A 22,653-nucleotide genomic window follows, 5' to 3' on the forward strand; every position below is an offset into this window, starting at 1 on the left:
ATAAATATCAACGAGTACATAATCCACCTTCGATTTGCGGACGATGTCGTAATCATGGCTGAGACTGTGGAAGATCTAGGCATAATGCTCGATGGCCTAAGTAGAGCCTCTCAACAAGTGGGCGGGGCACATAGCTCGCAGAGGTAATGGCTGCTGGATAATGATCCAGAATTTAAACCTACTTCTCTGAGCCTTTTTCCCATGAAAAATCAAAAATCACTATCTAGTTCGTCAAGTTCATCGAGGTCATCAAGTTCTTGTTGTTTAAAGGCTGCCTGAACAAGAGAGTACCTTATTTTCTTAGAAGTTGATTTATGTGATGTAATTTTATAGTAATTTCATGTGTGTAACGTATTTATTTCTGATCGAGAATTTACATTTATTACTGTTACCATTGGTACCACTTAATCCAAATTATTAAGCTTTAAGTTCATTAAAATTACTGATTTTTCTATGTTAGTTTTATTTAATAATAATCATTTTGAAATTTTCATCGTCAAATTTATATGAAAATAGTGACATTTCTACCTGAATTAATAATACAACATCAACATGTTTTTAATTGAAAACTGTCACTGTCTCAATTTTAGTGGAAAAGTGACACTATTTTTAGGGAAAAAATTAAATATTAAATAAACCATTATGATAATTTGAAAGATAATTATATTTCCGTAAAAGCCAAACAAGCCACTACTGGTATTTAACAAAAAACAAAACATTTAATAGCATTTTGCTCATTTTGCAAAGGTTTTAAAATTTGAGCATTTCAAATGCTTTTCCTGAAAAATCGACTTTTTTGTATAGTGACAGTTTGATTATGAACGTGCGATATGAGGATTACACGCAACCGCGATGGAATTTGCAAGCTGCGCCACCTCTTGGGTCGACTATAAATGCACTACGCGTTTGACCATAGTAAAGTTGAATAGTAAAACACACCCCATTTTCTGTTAAAATAAAAAAATACGCAGTGCCACTAATCCCACGTTTCACGAGTACCACTAGATTACTAATTTCGAGGCACTACTACTTTATGATGTTTTACTATTCTAATTTTATTATGGAGTCGCTGAGGGCGCTAGCTAGATTTCATAAAGTGCATTTATTGTTAACGAATTTATTTTGTTGTGTTATTTGATTGTAATATACCTACTTATTATTTAAAAATCTTGTAAATTTCAGCACATAACTAATCACTTCTGTATGTGTTAAATGTTTTAAGGATCCGCTACAAAAGCCTTAAAATGTATTTACCTAATAAAATTCTCTGTTAATTTAATCTGTAATTCGTTTTATTTTAAACCTTCCGTCCATTCCATCCATAACATTTTATAGACCGAATAGGCCATTCATTAGGTTTAGCACGTAATCGAAAGACAGGCCATACCTTTCTTTCCCTCTTGGATAAAGCTTGAGGGGAATTGTTAAAATTACCTCTTTATGGGTTGAGTTTGCTATTCTTTATCTCAAAATCTTACTTTATTAAGTTGCTGGAACTAGCTAGAGCCACACGCGCAAAACTAACTGAAAAAACTGCGTAATGCAGCTAGCGCCCTCTTTTTACACTTATTGAAATCTTTCGGTTGTCTATGGTATGCAGTTTCAGAACGCAACTTGAAATTAAAACTAAACGAGAATTGGACGTTTCTGAACGAACACTTAGTTGTCATTTTCATTATCATGGCGGAGGACGAAGATGGTGTTTCGGATAAAAAAACTCCCCAAAATTCAAATAACGCAGGTCCCTCTCAAGAAAATGAACAAAATGCTACAAAACCAGACTTAGGAATCGAAGAAGCAAAATATAATAGCAACGAAAATGGTGCGTCTTCGCCGTCAGAAGCGCAAAGTTCGTCATCAAGTGAGTGTTTTACGAAGTTGTTTTTTGTCCGCTAAATATATAGGCATTCCTCAATAATCGTTCGTTTTTCTTTCAGAGTCGACGGGTGCTACCCGAAAGGAGGATAATCCGTTTTCATTCCGGCACTTTTTGAAGCGGGACCTGTCGCTACCGGGCAATTCGACGTACGAAAACACGGGCGCTCGGCCTAAAGTTTACGCGAACACAGTGCAACATTCGCCGACCAAAATAGACGTTCATGCGGAGTCTAGGCGCGAGAAATCTCGTCCGACCGACACACAAGCCAAAGAGAAGACTAGCGATGGCAGCAATCATCGCATCAGTGATAACACGTCTTCAAGTAGTTCTGTAGAAGTACCTTTTAGTGTAGTGGACAATTCGGAGTCTAAGCATAACTTTTACACGGACAATTCCGACGCGCCGTTCCATCCCAAGCCGAAAGTGGCCACCGAGCCTATAGGGATGCCGTCTCTGCCAGATTTCGTCCAGGATCACTTAATAGTGGAGCAAGCGTACTTGAACCCCAACGGCCCTTTATCTGTTGACTTGGACAATTTACCGGACTTTACGATTAATACTAGTTTCAATGCGGGTTCTACCTCCTCATTGGGAAGGAGAAATAATAGCAGTTACAGCAATAGGAATAGCAGTTACAGCAATAGAAATAGCAGTTACAACAATAGGAATTATGATTATGATGTGTATAATATGGGTGCTGCATCGACTTCGAATGATTCGGGACCGTCTAGACGTGGCATCCCGCTGGACTTGCCGGTGGGAGCGGAGGCAGCGGGGCCGGTGCCGCTGGACCTGCCCGCACACTTGAATCTGGATCTCACGGAGTCAGTGAACCCTGCTGACAGACGGAATCCTTCGCCAAGAAGGAATCTCTCACCAAGAAGAAATCCTTCGCCTAGAAGTACATTTCCTTTGGACTTGCCACCTAATGCAGGTAATTTGTCATAATAAAATATTTCATGTGTAGTAAAATTCAAGTCTACATAACTTTCTTGTGTTAAAACAACTGTACTCACATATTTAACTACCTCGTAACTTAAATTTGTTACCCATTAAATTAATTAACTCGTAATAATTACGGAACATGAAGGTGCAATTTCATTGCTTCTCATTTGTCATTGCCTGCGTCATGCTATGAATATTTATTCGCCTTGGATTAACCCAAATAATATGAAGTCAATGACTTTATTTTTATTGGGCACAGTTGATATTTGTGGTACAGTAGAGTCGATTATAACGACGCTTAAGGGACCCATGATATTACGTCGTACTACGGAAGGATTCTACTTTGAAAATTTTAAATGTTGCATTTTAAATCTTTCAAGTTAAAAATGAAGTTATGATGAGTCTTTGGATGCTGGTATAAAAAGAACAGACTTAAGACAAGGAAGTGTGTCACAAGACAGGCTGTGGAACTTATTCAGACCAAAATGAAACTTGTACATTCAAATGAGAGTTACTTTCGCACCTTGAGCTAAGTGATATGCATGTGATACAGCCACATCTCTAAATGTAGGGAAGCTGGAAACATTAATTTTTCGGATAGATCCAGTTTATTTTGTAACTTTTAATTGATACCGTTCCATAGTACTCGTGAAGCAGCATCCACTTTTTCCATTTTGTCTAGTTTAGAAATAATTAAGTGATATCATTATCGTTTCAAAGCCTGTATAATCAGAGGTGGAATTGTTTAAAGCAATCGTAATCATTTGACAGTTCATAACGTACATTAAAGTTAGTTAAACAAAGCGTTTGACAGAATAATCGTACGTTATGAACTGTCAAATGATAACGAATTCTTTACACACCAACTCTGATAGTCCGATACCTCCTCACAAACAAAACGTTACACAGTATGTTATGAGACTCTATAATCGGACATTCTCATTTATTTGATGAACCGTATAGAGCTCAGTTATACAAACATGATAGTAAAACTCCCGTTTGAAAATTCCAAGTAGTTTTCGCGGTATAAAAATTCAAAGTTACCTATTTTTTTACTTCAAAATTATGCAAAAATATTCTCACTCGTTAACTAATAACATTTAATTCAGAATTGTTATAGTACTTCATAGAGTTCTTAAAACTACACGTAATAAGCGTATTAAGTGCTTCGTAAACGCATTCAGTTAATTAGGAAAAAAGATTTTGTTTTTATTTTTTTTCTCAATTATACCTTAATATATGCAAACATTTTTAATTGCAAGATATAGTCTGATATTTAATCTAATTGTATAAAAAAAATCAGCTTTAAATTCCGTGATAGTTTCATCAAATCAATGAGAATGTCCGTTTATACAGTCCCATAACACACTGTGCGTTAGTCAGATTTCCGCGGGTCCACTAACAAGTTTCTCTCCTAGGCGCGGAGTCCATGCGCCTGCCGGACTTCCTGCCGGTGCACCCGGGGCGCACGTCACCGGAGCCCGCGCACCACGAGGCGCAGTTGCAGCAGCTGCAGTCCGACGTGCAGCGCCTCAGGTACCAGCGTCTGCCCTTCCTTCATCTATGTAGTGGCGGATTTACAGTTTTGCCGCCCGTTGGCTAGGGTGGGGTTGGATCTTTATTTAACTTTTATCTTCTGAAATCGAGTAAGCGTCATCTGAAATCTGCCGCCCCTAGGACGCTGCCGCCCCTAGGCCGCGGCCTATTCGGCCTATTGACAAACCATAGTCTATGGTTGTACCTTAAGCGGCGGTTCGTGGCACGACAGGGACAGACTCACTGCGACCGTTACTTGACTTATGCCCGTTTTCAGCATCAATCCCTAATTTTCAAGTGACCCCTATGGTAACACTTTATGAATTTTGTTTTCATAGGGGTCACATAAAAATTAGGGATTGATGGTGAAAACGGGTATTAAGCTTCAACCACACCAACGCGTGCAGATCGCCATCGCCGGCGCGATCATAGGCCAATGACAGGTCGCGAGGATTGTCATGGGTCGCGCGACCTGTTATTAGCCTATATTGTCGGCCGTTTGGTGTAGTGGTTCAGAACGGACTACTATGCCGAGAGGTCCCGGGTTCGATTCCCGGCCGGGCAGAAATTGAAATGATGAATTTTAATCTCTGTGACGGGTCTGGGTGTTACTATGTATAATATGTATGTATTTAAAAACAAAAAAAGTATATTACAAGTAGTATATCCGTTAAGCTAGCACCCATAACACAAGCATTAAGTTGCTTACTTTGGGGCTAGCTGACGCTGTGTGAAATTGTCCAAAGATTTATTATTATTATAAAATATGATCACGCCAGTGATGGCGATTTGCACGCGTTGGTGTAGTTGAATCTTTAGGTCTCTGTCTACTGTCTCTGCCTCGCTCGCAAACTTACACCTATACACTGCCTAAACTCAAGCCCGGTTTCCACCAAGGCAGAGCAGAGCGGAGAGGTTTTTTGAATAACCAATCAGATTTAAATATTTCCACTTTTCTTCTACGCTCCGCACTTCTCCGCATCGCTCCGCCGATTCGACGATGATAACTCATGAGCTATCTATGATACTAATTGCATCATAGAATCAGAACTAACCAACATTATTATTCTACATTTGTTTGTTTGATTATCATAGAGATATAGCACAACTTGAGCGCCAATTGAATTGTGTTTTTGGTACTAAAGCTTAGTCATCGCATTGTGTGACCACACCAACCTTAACTAGAATAATTTTATTGCAAGCTGTGTACTACTCAGTGTTTTATGTTCGGTGATTACCATATTCATGGCAGGTTAATGCAGAAACCCATTGTTTGTCAGTGAAATGTAGCTTAAACTCGGGCAGGCTATAAATTCATACATTTGTCGTCTAAAATTTGTCGACAAGATTATATCGTGGCGTGGATTCTAGGCCAGCTGGTCAAATTACTAAAATTTTTACATTCCTACGATATAATAGGAACCTACGGTATAGGTCAACATTCCGGACTACCATGCAAGAGGTCTCGGGTTTGATTCCCGGCCGGGCAGAAATTTAAAATGATAAATTTTAATTTCTGTGACTGGTCTGGGTTTGCTTCCTTTGGGTCTAGATCATCATCATGATCATTTCAGCCATAGGACGTTCACTGCTGAACATAGGCCTCCCCCAATGACGTCCACATCGCACGGTTGGTAGCGGCCTGCATCCAGCGCCTTCCTGCTACCTTTATCAGGTCGTCGGTCCACCTTGTGGGTGTACGTCCCACGCTGCGTTTTCCGGTACGCGGCCTCCATTCCAGAACCTTGCTGCCCCATCGGCCGTCAGTTCTGCGTACTATATGCCCTGCCCACTGCCACTTCAGCTTGCTAATCCGTTTGCGTAATGGGTCTAAAGTACGGCCAACGAGAAGCGATACAAAAGGTTGATTCGACTTTCGAATTGACAATCTATTCTGTCTCTTCCCATCTTGTGTATTTGTCGTAATGTCTCGTTCTCCCGCCAAAATATGTCAAAGTCAAACCTTGCACCGTCTTACTTTAACTTTGACAAACGTCAAAAATCAAATTCCATACAAAAAGGACGAAAAGTACAAATTGCCCTATCGTTATCCAGGTCTGAGCTATTCGCGGAGCGCACCCGACGGGCCCGCGCGGAGAGCGAGGCAGCGACCGCGCTCGACGCCATCGGCAGCTTGCGGCTGGAGCTCGAATCCACACGCGCCGCCTTACGGGAGGCCCGGAGAAGCGATCGGATGTATGCGGCGCAGTTGGACGCGGCTGCTCAGAGCTTGGAAACTGGTGTGGATGGGGCTGCGGTGAGTCATAGTCTACAGAGGGTAATCTAGACTCTAGACTCGAGAGCTAGGTCGAGCCGCATTTGAAAGTCGTCGACGTCATGTCGCTTTATATACAGCGACACTACAGCACCGTCCTGCGTGACGTCATGACCGTGTCTACGCCTTCCAGCTACATACTGCCGTTTAGAGCTTGGAAGCTGGCGTGGATGGAGCTACTGTAAGTACTCTAACAGAAAATAGTCTAGACCTAGGTCGAGCCGCATTTCAACGCTACATGTCGCTTTACATGCAGCGATATTCGCTATAGCACGGTCCTACGCGACTTCATGACCGTGTCTACGCCTTCCAGCTAGATGCTACCGCTCAGAGCTTGGAAGCTGGCGTGGATGGAGCTGCGGTAAGTAATCTAAACAGAGTGAGACAGAGAGAGAGAAAGAGTGTAGTCTAGAGCGAGACGGCAGCTTGCGGCTGGAGCTCGACTCCACGCGCGTCGCCTTACGCGAGGCCCGGAGAAGCGATCGGATGTATGCGGCGCAGTTGGACGCGGCTGCTCAGAGCTTGGAGACTGGTGTGGACGGAGCTGCGGTAAGTCATAGTCTACAGAGTGAGAGAGAGGTCTAGAGTGAGACGGCAGCGCCCTGCGTGACGTCATGACCGTGTCTACGCCTTCCAGCTAGATGCTACCGCTCAGAGCTTGGAAGCCGGTGTGGAATCTGCTGCGGTGAGTAATCTAACAGAAAATAGTCTAGACCAAGGTCGAGCTGCATATGAACGCTTCATGTCGCTTTATATGTCCCTATAGCGGCGCCCTGCGTGACGTCATGACCGTGTCTACGTCGTCCAGCTAGATGCTGTCGCTTAGAGCTTGGAAGCTGGTGTGGACAGAGCTGCGGTGAGTAATCTACACAGAGACAGAGAGAGAGAAGGAAAGTAATCTAGAGTGAGACGGCAGCTTGCGGCTGGAGCTCGACTCCACACGCGCCGCCTTGCGGGAGGCCCGGAGAAGCGATCGGATGTATGCGGCGCAGTTGGACGCGGCTGCTCAGAGCTTGGAAACTGGTGTGGACGGAGCTGCGGTGAGTACTCTTTACAGAGGGCAGTTTAGAGCTAGGTCGAGCCGCATTTCAACGCTGCATGTCGCTTTATATGTCCCTACAGCGACGCCCTGCGTGACGTCATGACCGTGCCTACGCCTTCCAGCTAGATGCTGCCGCTCAGAGCTTGGAAGCTGGTATGGACGGAGCTGTGGTAAGTAATCTACACAGAGTGAGACAGAGAGAGAGAAGGAGAGTAATCTAGAGCGAGACGGCAGCTTGCGGCTGGAGCTCGACTCCACACGCGCCGCCTTGCGGGAGGCCCGGAGAAGCGATCGGATGTATGCGGCGCAGTTGGACGCGGCTGCTCAGAGCTTGGAGACTGGTGTGGACGGAGCTGCGGTGAGTACTCTTTACAGACACAGAGAGAGAGGGAGTGGTCTAGAGTGAGACGGCAGCGCCCTGCGTGACGTCATGCATGACCGTGTCTACGCCTTCCAGCTAGATACTGCCGCTCAGAGCTTGGGAGCTGGCGTGGATAGAGCTGCGGTAAGTAATCTACACAGAGTGAGACAGAGACAGAAGGAGAATAGAATAGAATAGAATTATTTTATTCGTCTAATTAATGGTACATGTTCATGAGTGTGTACTTACAAGCTACTTATAAATTATTACAGTTTGCAAGTAATTACACTAGGGGTATAGTTCATATCCGAGTACCGGTCCTTGAGAGAGGGATCATTTGGTTGGTGGAACTGTTTCTGTGATATTTTTCTCGCAGATTGCGCAGTTTCAGTTCCCCTATCAGGGGCAATGAGGACAATGTGTTCGCACATTCCGTAAGTGAGGCAGAAGGAGAGTAGTCTAGAATGAGACGGCAGCTTGCGGCTGGAGCTCGACTCCACACGCGCCGCCTTGCGGGAGGCCCGGAGAAGCGATCGGATGTATGCGGCGCAGTTGGACGCGGCTGCTCAGAGCTTGGAGACTGGTGTGGATGGAGCTGCGGTGAGTACTCTTTACAGAGGGTAATCTAGACTCTAGACTCGAGAGCTAGGTCGAGCCGCATTTGAAAGTCGTCGACGTCATGTCGCTTTATATACAGCGACACTACAGCACCGTCCTGCGTGACGTCATGACCGTGTCTACGCCTTCCAGCTAGATGCTACCGCTCAGAGCTTGGAAGCTGATGTGGTTTATGCTGCGGTAAGTACTTTCTACAGAGGGTAGTCTAGACCTAGGTCGAGTCACATTTGAACGCTGCATGTCGCTTTATACATATACAGCGGCGCCCTGCGTGACGTTATGACCGTGTCTACACCTTCCAGCTAGATGCAGCTGCTCAGAGCTTGGAAGCTGGTGTGGACAGAGCTGCGGTGAGTAATCTACACAGAGTGAGACAGAGAGAGAGAAGGAGAGTAATCTAGAGCGAGACGGCAGCTTGCGGCTGGAGCTCGACTCCACACGCGCCGCCTTACGGGAGGCCCGGAGAAGCGATCGGATGTATGCGGCGCAGTTGGACGCGGCTGCTCAGAGCTTGGAAACTAGTGTGGATGGAGCTGCGGTAAGTAATAGTCTACAGAGTGAGAGAGAGGTCTAGAGTGAGACGGCAGCGCCCTGCGTGACGTCATGACCGTGTCTACGCCGTCCAGCTAGATGCTGTCGCTTAGAGCTTGGAAGCTGGTGTGGACGCGGCTGCTCAGAGCTTGGAAACTGGGGTGGACGGAGCTGCGGTAAGTCATAGTCTACAGAGTGTGTGGGAGAGAGAGATAATAGTCTAGCTAGGGTGAGGCTAGGACGACAGCCTGCAAGAGGCACGCAGTTAGACGCAGCTGCTCAGAGTTTGGAAGAAAAAATGAAAAAATAATTACGATGAACATCACTTAAGTTGCGAGTTGGTGTGGATGGAGCTGCGGTAAGTCATAGTCTACAGAGGGTAGTCTAGAGCTAGGTCGAGTCCCTACAGCGACGCCCTGCGTGACGTCATGACCGTGTCTACGCCTTCCAGCTAGATACTACCGTTCAGAGCTTGGAAGCTGGTATGGACGGAGCTGCGGTAAGTAATCTACACAGAGTGAGACAGAGAGAGAGAAGGAGAGTAATCTAGAGTGAGACGGCAGCTTGCGGCTGGAGCTCGACTCCACGCGCGCCGCCTTACGGGAGGCCCGGAGAAGCGATCGGATGTATGCGGCGCAGTTGGACGCGGCTGCTCAGAGCTTGGAGACTGGCGTGGACGGAGCTGCGGTGAGTACTCTTTACAGAGGGTAATCTAGACTCTAGACTCGAGAGCTAGGTCGAGCCGCATTTGAAAGTCGTCGACGTCATGTCGCTTTATATACAGCGACACTACAGCACCGTCCTGCGTGACGTCATGACCGTGTCTACGCCTTCCAGCTAGATGCTACCGCTCAGAGCTTGGAAGCTGATGTGGTTTATGCTGCGGTAAGTACTTTCTACAGAGGGTAGTCTAGACCTAGGTCGAGTCACATTTGAACGCTGCATGTCGCTTTATACATATACAGCGGCGCCCTGCGTGACGTCATGACCGTGTCTACGCCTTCCAGCTAGATGCTGCCGCTCAGAGCTTGGAAGCTGGTGTGGACGGAGCTGCGGTGAGTACTTTCTACAGAAAATTGTCTAGACCTAGGTCGAGCTGCATATGGACGCTGCGTGTCGCTTTATAAGTCCCTATAGCGGCGCCCTGCGTGACGTCTTGACCGTGCCTACGTCTTCAAGCTAGATACTGCCGTTCAGAGCTTGGAAGCTGGTGTGGACAGAGCTGCGGTGAGTAATCTACACAGAGACAGAGAGAGAGAAGGAAAGTAGTCTAGAGTGAGACGGCAGCTTGCGGCTGGAGCTCGACTCAACACGCGCCGCCTTACGGGAGGCGCGGAGAAGCGATCGGATGTATGCGGCGCAGTTGGACGCGGCTGCTCAGAGCTTGGAGACTGGTGTGGACGGAGCTGCGGTAAGTCATAGTCTACAGAGGGTAATCTAGACTCTAGACTCGAGAGCTAGGTCGAGCCGCATTTGAAAGTCGTCGACGTCATGTCGCTTTATATACAGCGACACTACAGCGGCGCCCTGCGTGACGTCATGACCGTGTCTACGCCTTCCAGCTAGATACTGCTGCCCAGAGCTTGGAAGCCGGTGTGGACTCTGCTGCGGTGAGTAATCTAACAGAAAATAGTCTAGACCTAGGTCGAGCTGTATATGAACGCTGCATGTCGCTATATGCAGCGAAATTCGCTATAGGACAGACCTACGCGACGTCATGATCGTGTCTACGCCTTCCAGCTAGATACTGCCGCTCAGAGCTTGGAACCCGGTGTGGACTCTGCTGCGGTGAGTAATCTAACAGAAAATAGTCTAGACCAAGGTCGAGCTGCATATGAACGCTGCATGTCGCTTTATATGTCCCTATAGCGGCGCCCTGCGTGACGTCATGACCGTGTCTACGTCGTCCAGCTAGATACTGCTTCTCAGAGCTTGAAAACTGGTGCGGTGAGTACTTTCTACAGAGTGAGAGAGAGAGAGAAGGAGAGTAGTTTAGAGCGAGACGGCAGCTTGCGGCTGGAGGCACGGAGAAGCGATCGGATGTATGCGGCGCAGTTGGACGCGGCTGCTCAGAGCTTGGAGACTGGTGTGGATGGAGCTGCGGTGAGTCCTAGTCTACAGAGGGTAATCTAGACTCTAGACTCGAGAGCTAGGTCGAGCCGCATTTGAAAGTCGTCGACGTCATGTCGCTTTATATACAGCGACACTACAGCGGCGCCCTGCGTGACGTCATGACCGTGTCTACGCCTTCCAGCTAGATACTGCTGCCCAGAGCTTGGAAGCCGGTGTGGACGGAGCTGCGGTAAGTCATAGTCTACAGAGTGAGAGAGAGGTCTAGAGTGAGACGGCAGCGCCCTGCGTGACGTCATGACTGTGTCTACGCCTTCCAGCTACATACTGCCGTTTAGAGCTTGGAAGCTGGCGTGGATGGAGCTACTGTAAGTACTCTAACAGAAAATAGTCTAGACCTAGGTCGAGCTGAATTTCAACGCTGCATGTCGCTTTATACAGTGTGAGTCACGTTAAAGTGTACATATGAAAATAGATGAAACTAGACCAATTTTTATCGACAAAAAATAGGTAAAAAAAAATTTGAGATTTTTTTTTAATTTTTTAAAAAATTTTTTTTCTTCCAGTTACTTATTATAAAGAAAACATAATAACTTTTAAACTTAGCGGTATATCTTGATAAAATAAAAACAGTAATAGTACTAAATAACAGGCAATACTAAAAAAATACATAAAATACACAAAAAGGCCAACAAATAATAAAAAAATGATACTTTTTGAAAAAAATCCGCTTTAAAATTCGTGTTTTTTTGGTTATTTGATAAATTTCTCCAAAAAATGCCCCTATAACCGGTGGTTTTTATTACTTTGTATTATTCTCTATCGTATTACCTTCGTAAAACCAAAAATCGCATGTCTCTATCCCTATCACAACGTTTGCAATGATCGTTTGAACTAAGCCTCTCCGGGCGCGCCATTCAACGCTTCGTTAACAACAAAACTGAAAATGGCTCTAGATTTGTAATTTTGATAAAGACAAATTAGATTTCAAATAAAAACAAAAGATATCGAAGTAAAATAAGCATTTTAGTTAAAATTAAAATTGTCTCTACCTGTAGCGGAGAATAATGTTGTGGCAGGCCTTTGTTCAAACGATCATAGCAAATGTTGTGATAGGGATAGAGACATGCAATTTTTGGTTTTACAAAGATAATACGATAGAGAATAATACAAAGTAATAAAAACCACCGGTTATAGGGGCATTTTTTGGAGAAATTTATCAAATAACCAAAAAAACACGAATTTTNAAACTCTGATGTCATAAAAACCAAACTGCTTCACCTCACCTCACCTCAGATCTCGTGTGATTCAGATTTGTGTGCTCTGTAACGACCTGTCATGGGTCGCGCGACCTGTCGTTGGCCTTTGATCGCGCAGGCGATGGCGATCTGCATGCGTTGGTGTGATTGAAGCTTTATGCGTTAAGCGGCCTCGAGACGATCAATGAGGGCTATCGTTTTTATACTTAACAGTTGGCACCCCTGGCGACTGACAGGACCTTACTCTACAGTGGCGCCATCTTGATGAGTGCAAATACGATAGTCCTCCTACCACTTTAGCGCTCACAAGTTGGCGCCACTGTCTTCGCTACTAGCAAGTGACAGCACCTTACTTAACAGTGGCGCTAACTGGTGAGCGCTAAAACGATAGCCCTCATTGCGATTGTCAATTTATTTACGTTCCAATCGACGGAAACGATTGTCAATTGCTCAGCGAAACGATCAATATTAGTTTCAATGGCACCTGTCAATTGAGCTTCAATTAAAATTATCATCAATTTGCTTCAATCACGTAAATTTAATTGACAATCGCTTCAATGCCTTTTGTAAACGATCAATGTCAATTGACAATCACGTAGAATTGACAATCGCGATTGATCGTCTCGGGGCCACTTTAGACCTGTAGATTGAAGTGTTTTACAGTGATTATGAGTTCGTTCGTTCGTTTCAGCCAAATGACGTCCACTGCTGGACAAAGGCCTTCCCAAGGTTTTCCGCAATGAACGGTCCTGCGCTGCCCGCATCCAGGCTCTTCCCGCGACCTTTACCAGATCGTCGGTCCACCTAGTAGGAGGCCTGCCCACGCTACGTCTTCCAGCCCGATTTGAGCAGAGATTATGAGTATAGTTGTGTAATGTTGATGTTAATGCCACATTACAGGAGGACTTAGCGCATTCGCAGCGTGAGGAGCGCGCGGCGCGGGCGCTGCAGGCGCGCGTCGGCACCGACCTGCGCCGCGCCACCACCGTCGCCGACACCTCGCTCCGGTGAGACACCACTAGTCTATTCGCCGAGAGTTGATAAATATTATGAAATGTCTTGCAATAGCGACTGTCGCTTAATTATCGCATTCTGTATGGCGGGCGTCGTTTGTCACAACGCGCACTGAGTACCATGGTACGAGCCACGCAGCTGTCGTCAAGCGCCCCGGCCGGCGGGCCGCAATGTGTGAAACGGAATAGATTTATTTTACATAAGACCGAAATGAATGGTATGACAGTGGGTAGGGCTCTGCCCAACATTGGGATACACTATAAGCCACTTGATATTTAATGAAATACTTTTTATCCAACATATGGACGCCACGTGTTTGATCCGTATCCCCACGTATGCCCTAACCGGAATAATTCCCGTAAATTTAAAAGAGATAATAATGATAATCTACCAACTTTTTCATTATATCGACAAAAATAATTAGCGGGCCGCAATTTATAATGAGTTTAGAACCTCTGATATTTAATTTTTTTTTATCAACTCTCGGCGAACAGTCTTTATACCTTATGCCGCGCGCGTAGAGTACATATTGCAGCCACCACCGTCGCCGACACCTCGCTCCGGTGAGACACTTTTTTTTTGCGTCAGGAAAATGTATTGAAATGCATACCCACCGGTTCGGGGGTTCCGGTGGGTTATGTGGGGCTCTCCCTGCCAGAAGGGCAGGGCCTACCCACTAAAAACCTGACGGGTCCCTCGGGTGGCGCTTAGTGGGGTAGCACGTAAGGCGCCGTTAAGTCGTTCACTTGCGTACCCCCACGCTTTGGCCGCAGCCTCACTCAAACTGTCGCCCTTAGAAGGGCAACTCTCTCCGCACTTCGGGCCTCAATGTTAGGAGGCAGACGCCCCCGCGTCTACCTCCATGAGGCTCACCGCCGGCTTCGGCTTTTGCGCCGGCTGAGGGCAATTTTTTGCCCCCAGCATGTGCTCCACGGCCTTACCAGCTGCCGCACACAACAAGCAGCGGGGAACCTGGGCCGGGCTCCGGTGAGACACTAGACCAAGGCTGCTCAACCCCAGGCCCGCGGGCCACAGTGTGGCCCGTATAAGAATTTTAAATGGCCCGCGCATGTACAGTTAGAAAAAAAAAAAATTAAAAAGTCCGCGCGCACAGTACAAACTTTAAGGCTGGGTTGCACCATCTTACTTTAACTTGACAAACGTCAAAAATCTGTCAAACTAAATACAAAAAACACCGATTAACGTCATAGTTACGGTCAAAGTTAGGTGGTGCAACTCAGCCTAAGACCTCTCTGAAGTTCGCTGTCAAAAATGTAAGTGACTAAATCCACCGTTTGGCCCGACTCTTTAAAAGGTTGAGCAGCCTTGCACTAGACCTTATGTCGCGCGCGTAGAGTACATATTGCAGCCACCACCGTCGCCGACACCTCGCTCCGGTGAGACACTAGACCAGTGTTTCCCAATTTTTTTTTGCCAAGGAACCCTTATTGATTATACTTTTCCTAGCGGAACCCCCGTACTACTCCGCCCGCACGCCCTGCCCCTCCCTTGTGCGTAAACAAGTCGGTGCGAGCGAACAACTTTGGTCACAAAACGTGGGATAATATTTTTTACGGAACCCTTGCGGCCTTTCCACGAAACCCCAGGGTTCTGCGGACCACCTTTCGGGAACCGCTTCATTAGACCTTATGCCGTGCGCGTAGAGTACATATTTCAGGTCAAACTGTGTCTCTAGTAGAACTGCGCCGTCATTAACACCTCGCTCCGGTGAACATTAAGCCTTATGTCGTGCGCGTAGGGGACATATTTCAGGTTGAATTAACGCAGCTTTGAGCTGTGCTGTACCACAGCTGTTGTGGGAACCTCGCTTCGGTGTGCACGCGACGACATTTCAGATTAAAGAATGCAGTCTCGTTCGCGAGATCTCGATTTTGGCGAGATCTCGCAGTATTGTTATTCATTAACTCGCGGGATCTCACTTGAGCCCCTATCTCGCGAGGTTTGCATTCCCTATTTCAGATTGAGCTGGAGCAGATGACATTATACTTTGTAATTCTATTTTAATCTTTCCAGAGAACTGCTGGCCGGGCTCGAGCAGCTGAAAAACCTCAGCACCACGCTGCACCCCACGTGAGCACACTACATCACATCCACACACGACACCCATTGTCCACACTGTAACGCATTTGTTCAACTTGTAATTCCATTATACATTATAATGAAGTCTTTAAAGAATTCTTTTTTAGTGCGCCACATTTGTATAATATTCACGAAAATCATATTATTATATTTATCCTTCATGAAAATCCTTGGTTTTATACACTCAACGAATCTGTTCTAAGTCCTCCTTACCCAATAAAACGTCATTTGTCTCCGTTACTCTTAACTGGAGTGAAAGAGAGCAATACATCCCATCAATATCTTTGTAGAAAAGAACAGTAACCGCTTCTACAAGCGACTCATTGTATGTACGTACAATATAATCTAAAAGTGTAAAATGTATAACGTAATAGAAGTATAGTATTTCTTATCGCTAGGGTTATCTAATGTGAAAAATTTATAAAAACATGTCCTTGAAAAAAATGCAAATGCGTTACGCTTACCATTATAAATGTACATTATAAAGAAAATTTTCGTAATCCTTATTGAAATGATCTATTTATTTTCACGAATAAATTAATATTGACTATTTAACTTCTGGTTGGAGGCTGAAACTATCTTAGATTTCACTTGAAGGTTATCACAGCACGGTGTTTAGGTTATAAGTTATTCGATAGTATTATTTCGAAGGGAAATAAAGTCTGGTTGTTCATTTCACACGTAAAAGGCTAAAATTTTACAACTGTTAAATAACTTTTATCTGCAGAATAAAACCAGAGTAAATACAAATGATTAGCGCGAATCCACGCTAAATTTTGTTAGTGTATGCGTGCGCGCTCACATACAAACCGCGCCCGGTGCGTTTCTATGAAGATAACCTACTCATTTGTATTTACTCTGATAAAACTGTAGACTGGTTACTGACAATGATATTTCTATACAAAAACTGTTTTAAAATATGTCAAACTTGCAATAAAAGTTATCTGACGATTAAAAAATAGGTCTTAAATTTTTTTTCTACATTATGTGTTCTATTTTTCTACGTAATTTTGCGTTAAAATGTAAATGTTATAATAAAAACTGTTTAATATTGTAGTATATTGGCTTAAATATAAATCCGATCTTTTAATGCTCGCACTCTGACAGTGTTTCTTCTCAATTTTAACCCTGTAAAGATGTTATTATTGGTACTCGACTTTATGACGAGTGGATAGGGTTCAAAATTGTACAGTGTCTAAAACGACACAGAGACAGAGCCTAAGGGCTATATTTCACCGGGACACCATGGCGGCGCAACCAGTCGCCGCTAACAAAATGTATACAGCTCTATAGAAAGTTACTCACCTGGTGTCCGTTTGGTTGCGCAAAGCTGTATACATTTTGTTGGTAGCGGCGACTGGTTGCGCGCCATGGTGTCTCGGTGAAATATAGCCCTTATAAAGGGTTAAATTCACCAGAATAAAAACACTGCACTGACATACAAATATTACCTGGACGGATACTTAACATAATACATACATTAATGTATCTATAGTTGTACAAATTTTATTGTTATGGCATATTCCATGTACATAATGTATTTTACGTGAAAATCGCTAAATTGTAGTTTTCAAAACTACCATAAATACATATTTTTGGCTATTGAACAATAGATGTAATAATAAGATACATTTATCAATTAGATTGCTGTAAGAGCTTATTTTTATTTAAAATCATCGAGTTTCCATTAGTTCAACGATTTAGTCAGATTCACACTACACTTGTGGTAAATATTTAGAAATACATAAAGAAACCAAAATTGATTGTGAGAGTAACATATTGAAATCTCATTATATTATGTTTTTACATTCATATTTTGTAGATATTATGCTATTGCATCTTTTCATAATCTATTTTAGCCATCATCATCAAACATAAAGTATACTTAGGCGTGCCGCAGCGCATTCACAATGAAAATTGTAAACAACTTATTAAATGTAAAAAGAAGCAATAAGTATGATGGTAAAGATGACCCACGCTGAACTGTCCCACCAAACTCAATGACAGGGGGGCGCTACCATCGTTCAACTATATGGTTTCCAACATGGCAAAAATCGGAACCAGCGATCCGGTATTGACGGTGGCGCCCCACTGTCAATGTCATGCATAGGACAGTTCAGTATTTTGGAACTATATGCCATGCTATTGTAGGCGCAGTGGCATGTGTCATTAATGTGTGTGTCAGTGCCATCTGTTAGTTAAATACTACCACTAGTTAGTAGTGTCGCGTCGATAGATATCGCCACACTATTTTTGCTTTTCCGTCAGTTTTATTGGTGTTTTCATAATTATGTTTTTATTAAAATATTACAATTCCATATTTGCGATGCGGCGTCGCCCAAATATTAGAGCTTCCCCTACCTCTGTGTGAGTCGAAACTTAGAATTGAATGGAAGTTGATTGTTAGTTTAAACGCTGTTCAGAAAGCTAGCCGCGTATGATATGCAACGAAACGCATCTTGTCGTCCGAGCTGAGTATATATTTTTGGAATGGTTATCTTCCTTAGATTAAAACAAAAAAGAAGACACGGCTCTAGCGTCTGTAAATTAAGGAATTAAAAAAAATGAAAGTAAAAAGTCTATTAGTTCACATTTGAATTTCACTCCGTGTACAGCTCGAATATTTGTTTTATTGTATAAATTACCTACTTATTTCTATTTTAAAGAATTTTTATTATACATATATAATAAATAAATCAGTGTTATACTGATTTATAAAAGTACTCTTCTTAATGGAAACAAATTTTTATTTGTTTGGAACTGGCTGTAATTTATGTACTTTTGCTCTAAATACAAACAGTCGAATGTATTACCGAATCCAAATAAATTATTATATACCTCAACGAAAAATGTGTAAATGAGCCGTGAGGAGAACTACACCGAACGGCATTGTTACGACGTCGCGTCGTGGCATGATATGTCATCGTGCCTTCGAAATGACACGACAAGAAAGCGTAAGGTGGTAGTTTGTTAAATATAGCCTATCCTGAATACCATATTTTGAGTGTTGCAATTTTATGGCTTCTTTGCCTTTTACAGTAATATTTCAAAAATGGAAATTATTGTACATTTTATTCTGTATGGAATATCACACTTAATTTATCTTATCTCAATAAAAATGTTTTTGTGGCATGGAAAATTCTATTCGGTTGATATTTTTGTTGTATTTTCTTTATTTCAAGAAAAATCATGAATGTCCTGATTTTATTTACATTATGATATTAATATAATGAATATTGATTTTATATTTATCACACATTATCATTATACGTAACTCAATATCAGATTTATCAATGACGATTGTTGCTACTGTTTCTAAAGGATATCTCGTATCGTTACTTATTGTATTTTACTTTCTCATATAACTACATAGTTCCGAAATTAAAATTAATTGGAATGTGGAAGAATATGTTGCAGAATTTATATAGAAGTCAAATATATCGTTCATTGAGCGTCACTTAATGGACCTTCCTCCTAAAGGAGTAGCTACCGTACTTAGAACCTTACTGCCTTAACACAAGGTTGAAGAAATAAATCAAAAAGCTACCTTTATGTTGTACAATGGTTTCCAGTGAAATAGACATTTTCTGGAATTTAATAACATTGTGAAAGCCTTTGTTCAGTGTGTGGGAAATGTAAGTTATTTGACTTTTGTTCAATCATCGTTAACATTATTATGTATGGAGAAATGATACTAAATGTAACTTATGAGAGCCTGGTAAAATAAACAATTGATTTTAATATTCGACTTTTTATTTATGTCCCTTTCTTTATTTTTATTCTCAACTGACGTAGATTATAATTAAGCTAAGAGGGAATTCTTTAAAATAAAAAATATTAAAGTTTAACACAGTGTTGCTTTATTATTACATAATATACAAATATATTTTATATTACACATGTAGTGTAACGGAATGTTAATTAATATAAATAAATTTACCTCTTTGGTAACTTATACGAATAATAGAATACTAAAAATATAAATAAACATAATTTGCAACTAAGATTTCAGATCAAAGTTTAATACAAGAATACGGTATAATGCACAAATCCAACGATTTATGTTCTTTCTTTCATAACCAATGTTAATATAATAATCTGATTTTAAGGCGTTATTGCATATTTTGTTTGCAAAAATATACTACTAAATATTTTGAGTATTTTTGAGACCGTGTGACACCACTTGACACGTTGAAACTAGACGTAGCGTCTTTATACTAGTATGGGGCATAACATTAATTATAAGTTCCAATTGGCGTTAACGGGGAATAGTGAACAAAAAGTTCACTAACAAGTTGACGGGGATTGTCAACGGGGTATAGTGGAATAAGCCAATCTTTCCTATTGAATCACTAGAAATCCGCAGTTTCATTGGATTTGTTTTTCTAGACGTTTTGAAACACTTACCTAGGATTCCCCACGAGGCGACATCTCTAAAATTAGCTGACATGTCAAAACTTTCCCAATATCATAAGCGAATGCTGTAGCGACTTACTGAAGCACACACTACAAATAATCTCAACGGTGTCCCACTAGAGGGCTCCGCCGCAACTGTCCCAGTATCATCATAATACGTGAATACTGCAGCGGCTTATTGACACAGGTACGTGGTTCTGTCAACGGTGTCCCACTTGACTGCTAGGGTTGGGTCGCAGGTTGTTGGATGAGGCTGTCCCAGTATTGATGTCCCACCAACATTGTCCCACTAATGCTAGGGCTGCGTCGCAGGCTGCTGGATAAGACTGTCCCAGTGTTGATGTGCCATCAACATTGTCCCACTGACTGCTAGGGTTGGGTCGCAGGCGGCTGGACGAGGCTGTCCCAGTGTTCCACTGTGATGCTAGGGCTGCGTCGTAATCTGCTGGATGAGGCGTTCCCAGTGTTGATGTCCCACCAACATTGTCCCACTAATGCTAGGGCTGCGTCGCAGGCTGTTGGATAAGACTGTCCCAGTGCGCGGGACAGTGCGGGAAGTACTTGCGCATGGCCTGGCAGAAGCGGCGCCGGTATTCGGCCGGGGACACCACAGTCGGCTGTCCCGATCCGAGGTTCTTCTTCACCAGATGCTCCAGTTTCTTGTCCCAGGTAAACGTTCTTATGTAATCTGTAACATTTTATTGAGTCAATATGGGTATGAGAGTCCGAACCAATTTATCTGGCTACCTAAGTAAACTCCGACAAACTTTACTTCGACATTACGTTACTACTCCGATATTTCTGAATATCGACATGACTTTACTTCGACACTACACTACTCCGACAAAGGATATTCGCCTTTGTCTAAGTAGTGTAGTGTCGAAGTAAAGTCATGTCGATATTCAGTAGTGTCGGAGTAACGTAATGTCGAAGTAACGTTTGTCGGAATTCAGTTTTTGAGCCAATTTATCTCAACTTTTTATTTTAGCTTTGTGTTTAAAGAACATCTTTTATTTTTAATTTCACTTTTTCTATTACATTGAACCCCCTATTCCACCAATCCCACCTGGGTGGGAAGAGTGGATTTTTATTTCTACTCTTCCCATCTAGGTGGGAAGAGGAACATTTGAACTAGAGTCATACTATGACCAACTAATAGATTTTCATTTAGTTCGTCTGTCTTCTTTCGAAATTATTCAAATACTTCACTTCCCTTGGTGGCCAGACAAATTGGAGAGGTCTGAACTTTATACGCACTGGTACTGATACTGCCGTTTACTGGTACTGGTGCTGCCCTGTACTGGTGCTGTGCGTCTGTACTGGCGTTACCTATGAGGCCGAGCGTGAGCGTGCGGCTGTCGATGCCGAGCAGCAGCGAGTAGTCCATGACGCAGTGCGCGGCCAGGAAGGTACTGGTACTGTGCGTCTGTACTGGCGTTACCTATGAGGCCCAGCGTGAATAGAATAGAATAGAATAGAAAGATGTTTATTTCCCTGGTTTATATGTTACATTATAGATCCACAGGCCAGTAGTGTGTTCGACCTATGGGTGTGTCAGCTACTTACAGTCTACTTATGTTTGTCTGAAAGATCTGTATAAGTGTCGTGTAATGCGTGCTTTGTGCTTATTAGTGTGTAGTTACAAAATAAATTTATATAATTTTATAATGTTGTTTCGTATTGTCCTATCCTTATCTATGACTATAATCTATGGGGACGAGGAGCGGTTGCTCGCTTACTGAGCAGCCGACTCCTATCTTTTTTTGGTACATAACTTATTTCGCCTAGTCTAGTGTTAGTCAGGAGAGGATTGTGTTGTCCGTATCTGAAATAGGCGTCTCCCGGGGTCTCTAAATCCTCGATGTGCATTTCGTCAAGTCGGCGCAGCATGTCCTCATTCAAATCTTGTGCACGAAGGTGCCATGGATCCCAGTCTAGCATATCCCAGAGAATTGCGGTCTCTAGACGTCTTGGGAACTGTCCAGCTGTCTTGAGGGCCAATCGATATTGGCGTTCAATTTTCAACAAATTGCTCTTACTGTAGCGTGAGAGCAGTTGTACCACGCCGTAGTCCAGTATAGGAAGTAGGCAGGCCTGAATGACGGCAAGTTTCACCGTCAGATCCGTCTTGGAGTGCCAACCTATTATAGGGGCCAGCGCACTGCGTGTTCGTCGCGCCTTCTGGACGACGTAATCTGTCTGTTTGCCCATGGTCATGGTCTTGTCTAGGTGTACGCCCAAATATTTTATACTGTTTTTGTATTCGATTACCTCGCCTCTGATTCGTATGGTTTTGCGGTAGTTTCTTTTGTGAGTGAACATGGCACACTCCGTTTTGTCTACGTTACACTTTAGCCCCCAGCGGCGGTAGAAGTTGATGACGGTGTCTGCGGCCCACCCCGCGCGTGTCGTCGCGCAGTTTGGGTCGGGAGATCTGTTGATGATGCACAGGTCGTCAGCGTATTGTGAGAGCTTGAGTCCGCGGATGTGGTCTCGTTTGTCCCAAATGTCATGTACATATAGGTTGAAAATGACCGGCCCCAGTATAGAGCCCTGGGGAACTCCATGCGGCACCGGTTTCTCTTTGCCGTTCGTGGTTCTGAAACG

At 43.5% G+C, this 22,653-nt stretch overlaps 2 protein-coding genes across 2 annotated transcripts in view; one reads left to right on the forward strand and one right to left on the reverse strand.

Moving 5' to 3' along the window:
• Positions 1-1,645: 1,645 nt before the first annotated feature.
• On the forward strand, positions 1,646-16,904 carry LOC114356343 (uncharacterized). Its single transcript, XM_028309450.1, has 11 exons — positions 1,646-1,861; positions 1,938-2,813; positions 4,243-4,360; positions 6,416-6,617; positions 7,014-7,184; positions 7,273-7,320; positions 7,865-8,035; positions 9,024-9,194; positions 11,099-11,290; positions 13,417-13,523; positions 15,565-16,904. The coding sequence occupies exons 1-11, from the start codon at positions 1,681-1,683 to the stop codon at positions 15,623-15,625; spliced, it is 2,298 nt and encodes a 765-aa protein (XP_028165251.1). The 5' UTR covers positions 1,646-1,680; the 3' UTR covers positions 15,626-16,904.
• A 3,102-nt stretch (positions 16,905-20,006) lies between these two features.
• fab1 (1-phosphatidylinositol 3-phosphate 5-kinase fab1) overlaps positions 20,007-22,653 on the reverse strand; it is a 48,573-nt gene continuing 45,926 nt past the window's right edge. The window contains 2 exon segments of the mRNA XM_028309451.1: positions 20,007-20,474; positions 20,548-20,734. Of these exon segments, the coding sequence (XP_028165252.1) occupies positions 20,471-20,474; positions 20,548-20,734 (191 nt within the window). The 3' untranslated portion in view covers positions 20,007-20,470.

Source organism: Ostrinia furnacalis, unplaced genomic scaffold, assembly GCF_004193835.3.
Source record: "Ostrinia furnacalis isolate ACB-3 unplaced genomic scaffold, ASM419383v2 OfSCF2797, whole genome shotgun sequence".
Taxonomy (NCBI): domain Eukaryota; kingdom Metazoa; phylum Arthropoda; class Insecta; order Lepidoptera; family Crambidae; genus Ostrinia; species Ostrinia furnacalis.

Excerpts from the sequence above, each read along its gene's own strand:
- LOC114356343 (XM_028309450.1), top strand. The coding sequence starts at position 1,681 with ATGGCGGAGGACGAAGATGGTGTTTCGGATAAAAAAACTCCCCAAAAT. Across the intron at positions 9,195-11,098 it reads CTAGTGTGGATGGAGCTGCG|CTAGATACTGCTTCTCAGAG; the intron begins GTAAGTAATAGT and ends TACGTCGTCCAG. Across the intron at positions 13,524-15,564 it reads GTCGCCGACACCTCGCTCCG|AGAACTGCTGGCCGGGCTCG; the intron begins GTGAGACACCAC and ends TAATCTTTCCAG.